The sequence below is a fragment of the Scyliorhinus canicula genome, chromosome 5 (assembly GCF_902713615.1).
Source record: "Scyliorhinus canicula chromosome 5, sScyCan1.1, whole genome shotgun sequence".
Lineage (NCBI taxonomy): Eukaryota > Metazoa > Chordata > Chondrichthyes > Carcharhiniformes > Scyliorhinidae > Scyliorhinus > Scyliorhinus canicula.
In genome coordinates, this window is record NC_052150.1 from 220,918,855 (window position 1) to 220,931,100 (window position 12,246).

Sequence of the window (12,246 nt, forward strand, 5' to 3'; positions counted from 1 at the left end):
CCATCGCGTCTGCACCGACCTTCCAAAAGAGCACTTTACCCAGGCCCACTACCCCAGCCAATCCCGTAATTCTGCGCATTGATCATGGTCAATCCACGCAGACACGGGGAGAACGTGCAAACTCCACACAGATAGTCTCCCAAGGCCGGAATCGAACCCGGCTCCCCGGCGCTGTAAGACGGCAGCGCTAATCACCGTGCCACCCTTTTGCTCTTTCTCGATAGTTCTAGACGGAGTATAAATGTGTGGGCTCTCCGAGCTGCAGCCATTTCGGCAGCAGCTGCGGGAGGCTCCACATCTCTGCATAATAAAGCCTCGGTTACTCTCTATTCTCGTCTCGTCGTAATTGATAGTGCATCAACCAGCATTTCAGACAGCGCACTCCGGCCCACAACAACTTACTGTGAAACAAATCCCTCAGCTCTGGTCCTTCTGACATTCACCTTCAATCTGACCGCTCTGGGTCGCCAGCACTTCTGCCAGTGGAAATAGTTTCTCCTTATTTACTCTACATAGTACCTCAAATGAAGTAAAACCTCTTAAACCACTTCGCGGGGGCAACCATCAAACAGGACCCGATGCCCAGTCAAACAAGATGTGAGGTGAGATGGTGACACATTTGGTCGATGAGGTAAGTTTTGAGAAACATTTTAAAGAAAGACAATGAGGTGGAGAAAGTTGCAGAGCCTCAGGCCACAGCACTTATAGATTTCATAGAATTTACAGTGCAGAAGGAGGCCATTCGGCCCATCGAGTCTGCACCGGCTCTTGAAAAGAGCTTTCCAAAGGGCTTTCCCAAGCCCATACCTCCACCCTATCCCCATAACCCAGTATCCCCACCTAACACTAAGGGCAATTTGGACCCTGAGGGCAATTTATCATGGCCAATTCACCTAACCTGCACATCTTTGGACAGTGGGAGGAAACCGGAGCACCCGGAGGAAACCCACGCACACACGGGAAGAACGTGCAGACTCCACACAGACAGTGACCCAAGCCGGGATTCGAACCTGGGACCCTGGAGCTGTGAAGCATTTGTGCTAACCACAGGAGGTCACAGAGGTTGGGAAGATCGAGGCCATGAAGAAATTTGAAAATAAGCATTGAAAATTTTAAAACTCGATGTGTTGGTTAATTGGGAGGAGGGCAGCTCACAAGTGAATGTGAATTGCTGTGAGTTCGAAAACAAAGAGCTCAGCTTTACCGAGGGTGCAAGGTCCACTTCATAATGCGAGCTGCACAATGATGCATAAGTCATTAACTTTGGACACTTCTGTTTATTCACTGGGGAAAAAAAATGGGGCCTAGAAATGCTGCTTGACTGATAGCCAAGAATCATCCATTCAATTAATGAAGAATCTGCTCGCTTTGCAATTGGCTTGGGCAGAGAATGGGCCGTGGCGATGGTTGAATCAGGCATCCAAAAACTTTAGCATTGGGGTGGGGGGGTGGGGGGGGCGGGGGTGCTTGGAGGCGGGGGGGGAGGGGCAGGGGTGTCGCGTGACATTACCCCCAGGAAATCCCCGAACAGTATTGTCAACCCTACCTTGGAAATTGGGGGATCTTCCGCCACCAGCCAATTCTGTCAGGATTTTGCACATATTTTACAAGGGTGTAAATTTGCCTCGGGGCTAAATACCAGTTGCCTAGCCCCGTAGAATCCCTACGGTGCAGAAGGAGGCCATTTGTCCCATCGGGTCTACACCGACCCTCTGACTTCCCTATTCTCCAGCGCTGTTTTTCGGGCGCCGGCAGGATTCCGGCCACGCCAGTCGGGGACCGTTGACAGCGGCCCCTCCGGCGATTCTCCGGTCCCTGATGGGCCCAGTGGGCGTTAGGTTTTGCCCAGCCATCTGGCGTTGATTACCAACCTCAGACACGGGGGGGACCAGGCAGGTAAGTGTGTGGGGACCGTCCTGGGGGTGGGGGTGGGGGGGGGGAACGTTAGCCTGGCCCGCAATCAGGGCCTACTGCGGGGGCCTCCTTTCCTCCGCGCGAGATCACGGCAACCGTTCTGCGCATCCGTGAACTCGCGCAGACCCTTCGGCACCGGCTGGAGCTGCGGTGACGACTCCGGCGGCAACCTAGCCCCTAGATAGGTGAGAATTCCTCACTTTCGCGGGCCGTTGATGCCGGAGTCGTTGGCGTCAGTTTTCCCGCCGGCGTGGGGACATAGCCCCATTTTTAGAGATTCCCGCCCAGGAACAGCTCCTTCCCTGCATTATGAGCTACTAGACTCCTCAACGACTCCCCCTCGAACTGATCTGTTCCCTGTAAGAACACTATTCACGATGCCCTATGCTGCTCTTGCTCATGTATTTGCTTTGTTTGGCCCCTTGTTCCGCACTGTAACCAATCACTGTCAATGTATTCGCTGTTCAATATGCCTCCCCTGCCGCTCTGCCCTCGCAAACATCACCCCCCCACACACACACACACACACACACACACACACACACACACACATCCCCCTGACTGACAATAACCCACAAGTGGTTTGATGCGCTCTGTGCTTCCCCTCAATTACCCACTGTTCATCCCACGTACAGCCTGCTTTCCATCATAGCGCCCCATGTGGAACAACGTTCCTGAGCAAGATCTCCCAGTGGACCCTTTGGATCAAGGAATGGGAAACACGGGAAGTCACAAACAAGTTTCTTGTGACAAACCCCATCTGTCAAATGAGGTTCGGGATAGGCCAAGGACCCTGCATAGCCAACCTCAACCGCTTAGGCCTTAGTCCAAACTCCTTTTGGAAAGACACAAACATTGAACATTACGAAGGAGTATCCCTTTCCAGACAAAGGGGTGGACTAAACACCTTCAACTCAACAAATGAGGAGACAATCGCTGGGCTTTGGGGACTGGCATTTGTTCAATAAAAAATCCCTATCTCCATAACCTCAGCCAGCCTTCCGAACCATCTGTCCAAATCTGTTCCTCTTAGTGCATTTTCCCAATTTCTTTGTCCCAACATTGATGGCTATGCCTTCGGTCACCTGGACCCTCAGCTCTGGAATAATGTCTCCTCCATTAAAACATTCCTTAAAATCTACATCTTGGACCAAGCTTTTGGTCACCTGTCCTAATGACTCGTTCTTTGGCTCAGCCCCAGTTCTTATCAGCTGAACTTGCATAATCTACATGTGAGAATCTATCTTGCATAATTTTGTGCTGACTTTGGCATCAAAGTTTCAGAGCAGGACTGCTAGCGATTAACTCTCTCGCCCTGAAACGTGTGTGTGGTGAATGTAATATATGAATGTATATATACTAATTCACACTGTTATTGTAAGCGCAGTAGCGCCATCCTACCACTAGGCGGAGTAGCGCTGGGGGCACTTAGGAACTTGTACTGGGCTCCGCCCTTGGTTCCGCCCACGGCTCCTCCCCCTAGTGCAGCTGTATAAATACCCTTGTCCAGAGTCAGCCTGAGTCACTACGAGTTCATCGACAGGTAACAGGCTGGCTCTGAAGTAAGTCGATTAAAGCCTTGATTCACATCGGAAACACATGTCTGGTGAATTGATGGTTCCATCAGTGTGTCACATACACCGCACGGGGTTCAAATAGAGCCGCGATATCATCTAAATTCCGTTGAGGAATGATCGTGGCCGGGATTCGCCGAGCCCACGCCGGGTCGGAGAACCGCCAGAGGAGCACGAGAATCAACAACCAGAGAATCAGCGGCAATCGAGCCCGCGCGGTCACCACGGCGCGGGTCGATTCGCCGTGCTCGACGGGCCGAATGCCCACCCAGTCCTGCCAGAGTGATTTACATATGCGTCCCACCTGAAGGAACCTCACAGTTCAGGCTGCGGGGGCCGTCCTGGTGGTGGTTGGGTTGGGATCCGACTCCAGGGCCCACGATCGGGGGCTACCGATCGTCAGGCCTCCTCATTCCGGGGGGGGGGGGCTATGTTCCTCCGTGCCAGGCCCTTGTCGGTCGCCGCCAAGTTGCGTGGGAGCCGGCAACCACGCGCATGCGCCGCCGCAGAGACGGGCCTGGCGCAGAACCGCGCCGGCCGTGGCGCGCATGCGCGGACCCGCGACGGCCGTGCAGTGCCGGCTTTCAGCGCAGGGGCAGCGCACAGCACTCCGTCGCCGTTCTAGCCCCCGACGAAGAAGAGAATTACTTGGCATGGAGGTCCGTTGACACGGACGTCGCTTGCGCCGATTTTGACATCGGCGTCAACGCTTGGCCGGGATATCGGAGAATCCCGGCCAGCATGTTTTGCGTTCCAGACCTAGTGATGCGCAAGGCAGACTTTCATCTGATTCCATCGTGATGTTTAGCTGGAACAGGTCACTAGCCTGTCAACAGAGGGGTGCCACTCCACACCAAGCATAGCCGATTAGGAGTCTCTCTTACTGCCTGCCATTGTGTTGAAAGGATTTTGCAGGTTGATAATCAATTTGTTTTGGCTGCATTATGAGGGCACTGTCCTTGGACACTCCACCCACTGCACCACAAGACCTCCTAATGATTGTGTGATGTTATCATGAATATTAAACAGGTTGAGTTATTTTTTTCGAAACAAGGAGGTTGATCTGATAGAGGTTTAAAATGATGACGGTCTTTGATAGGGTACACACTGAGACAATGTTTCCTCTTGAGGAGAGGCCATACATATATAAGATAATCACTAACAAATTCACGAGAATTTAACTTCATTAACTTGAGAGTGGCGAGAATTTGAAACTTAACCAGCGAAGGGAGCAGTTGCGAGGTGCATTGAAAGGGAAGATAGATTTTGTTTCACAGAATGTGGGAGTCGCTGGCTAGGCCAACATTTGTTTCTCATTCTTAATTGCCCCAGAGGAGGTGGGGGTGGGCTGCCCCCTTGAACTGCAGCAGTCCATGTGATGTAGGTACACCCACAGTGCTGTTAGGGAGAGGGTTGGGCAGCACGGTGGCTTCACGGCGCCGAGAACTCAGGTTCAATCCCGGCTCCGGGTCACAGTCCCTGTGGAGTCTGCACATTCTCCCCGTGTCTGCGTGGGTCTCACCCCCACAACCCAAAGATGTGCAGGGTAGGTGGATTGGACAGGCTAAATTGCCCCCTTAATTGGAAAAACTAAAAAAGAATGTTTTAAAAGGGAGTGAGTTCCAGGATTTTGACCCAGCAACAGTGAAGACCGATACATTTCAATGCCGGGTGAGTGACTTGGAGGGGAACCTCCAGATGGGCAGCACAGTAGCACAAGTGAATAGCACTGTGGCTTCACAGCGCCAGGGTCCCAGGTTCGATTCCCAGCTTGGGTCACTGTCTGTGCGGAGTCTGCACATTCTCCCCGTGTCTGCTTGGGTTTCCTCCGAGAGCTCCGGTTTCCTCCCACAGTCCAAAGACGGACAGGTTAGGCGTAATTGGCCGTGATAAATTGCCCGTAGTGTCCAAAAAGGTTAGGAGGGGTTATTTGGTTACGGGGATAGAGTGGAAGTGAGGGCTTAAGTGGGTCGGTGCAGACTCGATGGGCCAAATGGCCTCCTTCTGCACTGTATGTTCTATGGTGGGTTTCCCAGGTATCTGCTACTCTTGTCCTTTTGGATAGTAGAGGTCGGGGGTTTGAGAGGCGCGGTCGACGGAGGCTTGCTGAGCACATGGGGAGGAACAGAATAGAATATGCTGATTGGGTTAAATGAAGATGGACAGGTGCATACTTGTGTGGAGCATAAACAAAGGATTAGACTGCATTGGACTAAATCACCTTTCTCTGTGTTGAACATTCTGTGCAATTCCATGTAATGATACTGTGCGGGAGAGAAAAGAGTTCAACCAACTTTGTGTATGTAAGGAACTTTTTTTATATTAAGTCGTCACTTGTTTATTGAGCTTCTGTGCTGCAACAACCTGAGTAATGTTAACACGTCAGATAAATGCCCATAGATAGCAACCCAGGGAACAAAGCCACATCTAATGCGAATGTTATGTTCACAGGTGACTGAATATTCTCAGACTCCTTATTCCATGGGCTCAGTTTCCACTCTGTCAACCTTGATTGTCGCATTCAGTCGCTAAAATGAAAAAAAAAACACCTTTTCATTGTTTTATTAGTGAGCAATAAACTCGCTGAAACTGAGATATTGGAACAGAATTGATAGATTTGAATGTATTTTTCGTGCAGGTTTTCCGCATGCAAGCTTTTTCTTGACAGGTTCTGCCTTGGAGACTGTGTTCAATTTCATACAGTCAGAGAATCCTAGAACTACAGAATTCAGCCATTTAGCCGTCAAGTCTTCACTGATTTTCTTCTCTGCATGCGAGGAAAGTGATCGGGGGGGAGGATGGTATGGCCCCGCCACAGTGTGTACCCCCTCCATCCTCCCCCACAAACCAGGAGGATATGGGAGGCTAATTACTTCGGAGTAATAGTAATATCCCACCAGATAAAATCCTGGCCCATAAATATACTGAATTGTTTTTATCTATCTATTCTTTTTATAAATTTAGAGTATCCAATTCATTTTTTCCAATTAAGGGGCAATTTAGCGTGGCCAATCCACCTACCCTTCACATCTTTGTGTTGTGGGGGCGAAACCCACGCAAACACGGGGAGAATGTGCAAACTCCACACGGACAGTGACCCGGAGCCGGGATCGAACCTGGGACCTCGGCGCCGTGAGGCAGCAGGGCTAACCCACGGCGCCACCGTGCTGCCCTGTTTTTATCTATCTTAAACTCAAAAAACCTCTGCGGGATTTCCCCGTCGGCGGCTCCTCCCGGACCGCCGGCAGTGCACCCACTCCTGCCGCTTTCCCGCGGGGGTTGTTCGCAATGGGAAACCCCATTGGCCGACTGTGGGAACGGAGAATCCCGCTGCCGCCGGGGGGCATGCCGCGCAGGAAAGGGTGGTTGGGCGGTCCGGAGAATCTCGCTCTCTGTTCGTGGAAATTATTGACATTTAACATCGGCCGTAAGTCTCCGGTTGATGCGATTCAATTTTCCCGCCGGCAGTGCGCCCTGCCAGCGGGTTTCGCGTGGAGTGGGGCGTTTACAATGGGAAATTCCATTGACAATTAGCGGGGAGATGGAATCCCGCCGCTAGCAAATGGTGGGCGGCCGAGAAACAGGTGGCTGGCGGTCCATTGTTAGCCGCCCATAATCTCTTTTTTTTTTGCTTCGGTATAATTTTACTTCTCTTGAAAAATACAAATAAGTAGCTTTTAGCCTGATCGACACAACAGCCAGTGTGATGGGCACTACTGATTTGGAGAGGTCAGGGAAGAAAGTTGGCACCCTGTGCTATTTCCAGTGGAAAATGAGAAGGTTCATTACCTCCAGTGAACCAGGTTCCAAACGGCAGAGAAGGCCAAAACGGAAACGGATACAATTATCCTCAAAGGTGATTTCTGGCAGAATCTGTAACAAAATCAAAAATCGGACCCTGATTTTAACTGCATCAGTGCGTTTAAAATCTCACCCACGCTCTTCCTTCATCACTTTCTGATGACTGGACCAAGAAGTGACCTTTGTCTGTGTTAGCTGAACTGAACTTTCTCATTTCCGCTTTTTGCAGTGTTAAATTCAACTGGTTGCCTCAGTATTAATATAATGTAAGTGAAGCCAGGCAGGTTGCCATGGTAATCCACAGGCAGTCAGAACTGAGCGTGCATGTCAGCGCTAATGCTGCCAATTTGAGCAAGTTTGTGTAGCTCGGAAGCAATAAAAGACTCCGGCATGTCAAACAGATGAAATATCCCGTCATTGATGAGCATCTTATGAAAATGGGACTAAGGCACAGGAGTAACCCATTCAACCCCTCGAGCCTGCTCCGCCATTCAATAACCCTCATTTACCTCAACTACACCTGCCCGCATTATCCCCTCATCCCTTCATTCCCTTAATGTACAAATCTCTGATCTGAATGCACTCAACAACAGAGCGTCCAACACCCTCTGGTTAGAAAGAAAACTGCTGGAAAAATCAAAGGGACTAAAAGCGGGCGGTACGGTAGTGCAGTGGTTAGCACTGTTGCTTCACAGCGCTGGGGGTCCCAGGTTCGATGCCCGGCTTGGGTCACTGTCTGCGCGGAGTCTGCACGTTCTCCCTGTGTCTGCGTGGGTTTCCTCCGGGTGCTCCGGTTTCCTCCCACAGTCCAAAGATGTGCAGGTTAGGTGGATTGGCCACGCTAAATTGCCTCTTTGTGTCCAAAAAAAAAGGTTAGGTGGGGTTACTGAGTTATTGGGATAGGGTGGAGGTGTGGGCTTAATTGGGGTGCCCTTTCCAAGGGCCGATGCAGACTCGATGGGCCGAATGGCCTCCTTCTGCACTGTAAATTCTATGATTCTATGATCTGTCAACCATGATTTCCCTTTCATAAATGCATGATGACTTTGTCTGATTATACCACTGCTTTTCAAATGCTGTGCTATGAAATCCTTGACAATGGACTCTCGCACCTTCCCTACTGCCAACGTTAGGTTCACTGGTCTATAAATCCCTGTTTTCTCTCTACCTCCCTTTTTGAATAGTGGGGTTATATTAGATACCCTCCAATCAGTAGGAGCCATTCCAAAGTCCAAAGAATTTCAGAAAATGACCGCCAATGGATCTACTATATCTGGGGCCACTTCCGTAAGTATTCTGGGACGAAGATTATCAGATCCTGAAGATGTGTCCACCATCAGTCCCATTAAATCCCCGAAAACCATTTCCTCACAAATACTAATTTCCTTCAGCTCCTCACTAAAATTTGTGCTTCTCAGAACTTCCGGTACATTATTCATGTCTTCTCTTGTGAAGACTGAAGCAAAGTGTGAATTTAGTTCCTCAGCCATTTCTTTGTTCCCTGTTATGAATTCCCTCGTTTCTGACGTAAAGGCGTTAGTTTTTAATCAATCTTTTTCTGTTTACATACCTATAGAAACTTTTACAGCCTGTTTTATTGTTCCCCGCTAGCAGACGTTCATATTGTATTCTCCCCTTCTTAATCAATCCCTTGGTCCGCCTTTGTTAAATTTTGAGCTGTTCCCAATCCTCAGGTCTATTGCTTTTTCTTGCTAATTTGTATGCCCTCTTCTTTGAATCTAATACTATCTCTAATTTCCCTTGTAAGCCATGCTTTGGCCACAATTCCCTTTCTACTCTTGTGCCAAATAGGAATAAACAACTTTTGGAGTTCACCCATTTGTTCCTTGATTGCCTGCCATTGCCTGTCCGCTGTTTCCCAGTCCATCTTAGCCAGCTCATGCCTCATACTCTTCATAGTTACCCTTATTGAGATTCAGGACCCTAGTGTTGAATGAACTACCTCCCTATCCACCTTGATAACAAATTTCATCATATTATGGTCACTCATCCCCAAGGGTTCTCTCACAGCTAGATTGCCAATTAATCCTTTCTCATTGCACAACACCCAGTCCGAGATAGCCTGTTCCCTTGCTGGTTCCTCAACATACTAGTCCAGAAAATCATCCCGTACACATTCAGGAAACTCCCCCTCTATTGCACTGTAACTAATTTGATTCACCAATCTATAATCGCCCTTGAGAAGGTGGTGGTGAGCTGCGTTCTTGAACCGCTGCTGTCCATGTGGTGTAGGCACACCCACTGAGCTGTTAGGGAAGGAGTTCCAGGCTATGGACCCAACGACAGTGAAAGAACGGCAATATATTTCTTAGTCGGGATGGGTAACCTCCAGGTGGTGGGGTTCCCAGGTATCTTCTGCCCTTGACCTTCCAGATGGTAGTGATTGTGGGTCTGAAAGGAGCCTTGGTGAGTTCCTGCAGTGCATCTTGTAGATGGTACACACGGCTGCCACTGAGTGTCGGTGGTGGAGGGAGTGAATGTTTTTGGAAGGGGTAGCAATCAAGCGGGGCAGCTTTGTCCTAGATGATGCCGAGCCTCTGGAGTTCTGTTGAAGTTGCACTCATCAGGTTGTACCGAGGGACCAGACAGGGCTGCCCGCTCTCCCCGCTGCTGTTTGCGCTGGCCATAGAGCCGCTGGCGATTGCGCTGAGAGCCGCAGAGGGATGGAAGGGGATGGTGAGGGGCGGGGTTGAACACAGGGTTTCTCTTTATGCAGATGACCTGCTCCTGTACGTGTTGGACCCAGTGGCCGGGATGGGAACTATACTGGGAATGCTGAGGAAGTTCGGCCAGTTCTCAGGATACAAATTAAATACGGTCAAGAGTGAAATATTTGTGGTCCAGGCAAGGGGCCAGGAGAACAGATTGAGAGGGCTACCGTTTAGGCTGGTTGAGGAAAATTTCCGGTATTTGGGAATCCAGGTGGCACGAGACTGGGGCAGGCTGCATAAGTTAAATTTGGCCAGCACGGTAGCATGGTGGTTAGCATAAATGCTTCACAGCTCCAGGGTCCCAGGTTTGATTCCGGCTTGGGTCACTGTCTGTGCGGAGTCTGCACATCCTCCCCGTGTGTGCGTGGGTTTCCTCCGGGTGCTCCGGTTTCCTCCCACAGTCCAAAGATGTGCGGGTTAGGTGGATTGGCCATGCTAAATTGCCCGTAGTGTCCTTAAAAGTAAGGTAAGGGGGGGGGGGGGTTGTTGGGTTACGGGTATAGGGTGGATACGTGGGTTTGAGTAGGGTGATCATTGCTCGGCACAACATCGAGGGCCGAAGGGCCTGTTCTGTGCTGTACTGTTCTATGTTCTATGGTGGAGCAAATGAAGGGAGAGTTTCGGAGATGGGATGCACTCCCGCTGTCGCTGGCAGGGAAGGTGCAGACTGTAAAGATGACAATCCTCCCTCGATTTTTGTTTATTTTTCAGTGCCTCCCGATCTTTATCCCACAGTCCTTCTACGAAAGAGTTAACAGGATGATCATGAGCTTTGTCTGGGCGGGAAAATCCCCGCGGATGAAGAAGGCGATGTTGGAGAAGAACCGCAGCGAGGGAGGGCTGGCTTTGCCGAGTCTGATCAATTATTACTGGGCGGCCAACATCGCTATGATAAGGAAGTGGACGGTGGGTATGGGGTCTTTTTGGAAGCGGGTGGAGGCGGCTTCGTGCAGGGGCTCCAGCTTGGAAGCCCTGGTCACGGCTCCTCTACCGCTGCCGCCAGCCAAGTACACCACCAGCCCAGTAGTGGTGGCGACCCTGCGGATATGGGGCCAGTGTAGAAGGCATGTGGGGGAGATGGGGGCGTCTGTCTGGGCGCCAATCTGCGACAACCATCGGTTTGCCCCCGGGAGTATGGATGGGGGTTCCGAGTATGGCGGCGAGCGGGGGCAGGAAGGGTGGGTGATATGTTCCTGGAAGGGAGCTTCGCGAGTTTGAGGAGATTGGAGGAGAAATTTGTGTTGGTAAGGGGAAATGATTTTAGGTACCTACAGTTGCGGGACTTTGTTCGTAGACAGGTCCCATCTTTCCCATGCCTCCGCCAATGGGGATCCTTGACAGAATAGTCTCTAGGAGGGAAGAAGGGGAGGGCCGAGTCTCGGGTATATATAAGGTGCTCATGAGGGAGGAAGGGTCCCAGACAGAGGAACTGAAACTTAAATGGGAGGAGGAGCTAGGCGGGGAAATGGAGGATGGGCTGTGGGCAGAGGCCCTGAGTAGGGTAAATTCGACTGCGACATGTGCTAGGCTCGGGCTGATTCAATTTAAGGTCGTTCACCGGGCCCATATGACGGTGGCTCGGATGAGCAAATTCTTCGGGATAGAGGACAAATGCGCTAGGTGCGCAGGAGGACCAGCGAACCATGTTCACATGTTTTGGGCATGCCCTAAGCTGAGGGGGTACTGGGAGGGATTTGCGGGGGTCATGTCCCGGGTGCTAAAAACAAGGGTGGTGATGGATACAGGGGTGGCAATTTTTGGGGTTTCGGAAGACCCGAGCGTCCAGGGGGAGAAAGAGGCCGATGTTTTGGCCTTTGCTTCCCTGATAGCCCGGCGATGAATATTATTGGCGTGGAGGGACTCAAAGCCCCCGAAGACTGTGTGGTGGCTTGCGGACATGTCGAGTTTCCTGGGGATGGAAAAAATTAAGTTCGCCTTGAGGGGATCTGTGCAGGGGTTCGCCCGGAGGTGGCAACCATTTATTGACTTATTTGCGGGAGAGTGAGCGTCAGCAGGGGGTGGGGGGGGGGGCGGGTAGAGTAGAGTAGGAGGGAAAATATGGCGGGTAGTACCGGTGGGAGGGGAGCGGGCTTGTGCAATATGTTACGATGGAAGTATTGAAAGTACGTGGATGTTTGCACATTTTTGCCTTTTTTGCTTTCTTTCTGATGATGTCTGTAACTGTTTATAAAGCCAAAAACTACCTCAATAAAATTGTTTATTTA

The 12,246-nt window shown here is 50.7% G+C and overlaps 1 protein-coding gene across 1 annotated transcript in view; it reads right to left on the reverse strand.

The window, feature by feature from the left end:
- The window catches only part of mindy4 (MINDY lysine 48 deubiquitinase 4), a 189,425-nt gene extending 188,005 nt beyond the window's left edge, over positions 1 to 1,420 (reverse strand). Inside the window, exon 1 of the mRNA XM_038796467.1 lies at positions 1,205 to 1,420. Within this exon, the coding sequence (XP_038652395.1) occupies positions 1,205 to 1,420 (216 nt within the window). The remainder of the gene's footprint in view (positions 1 to 1,204) is intronic.
- Between the last annotated feature and the right edge of the window lie 10,826 nt (positions 1,421 to 12,246).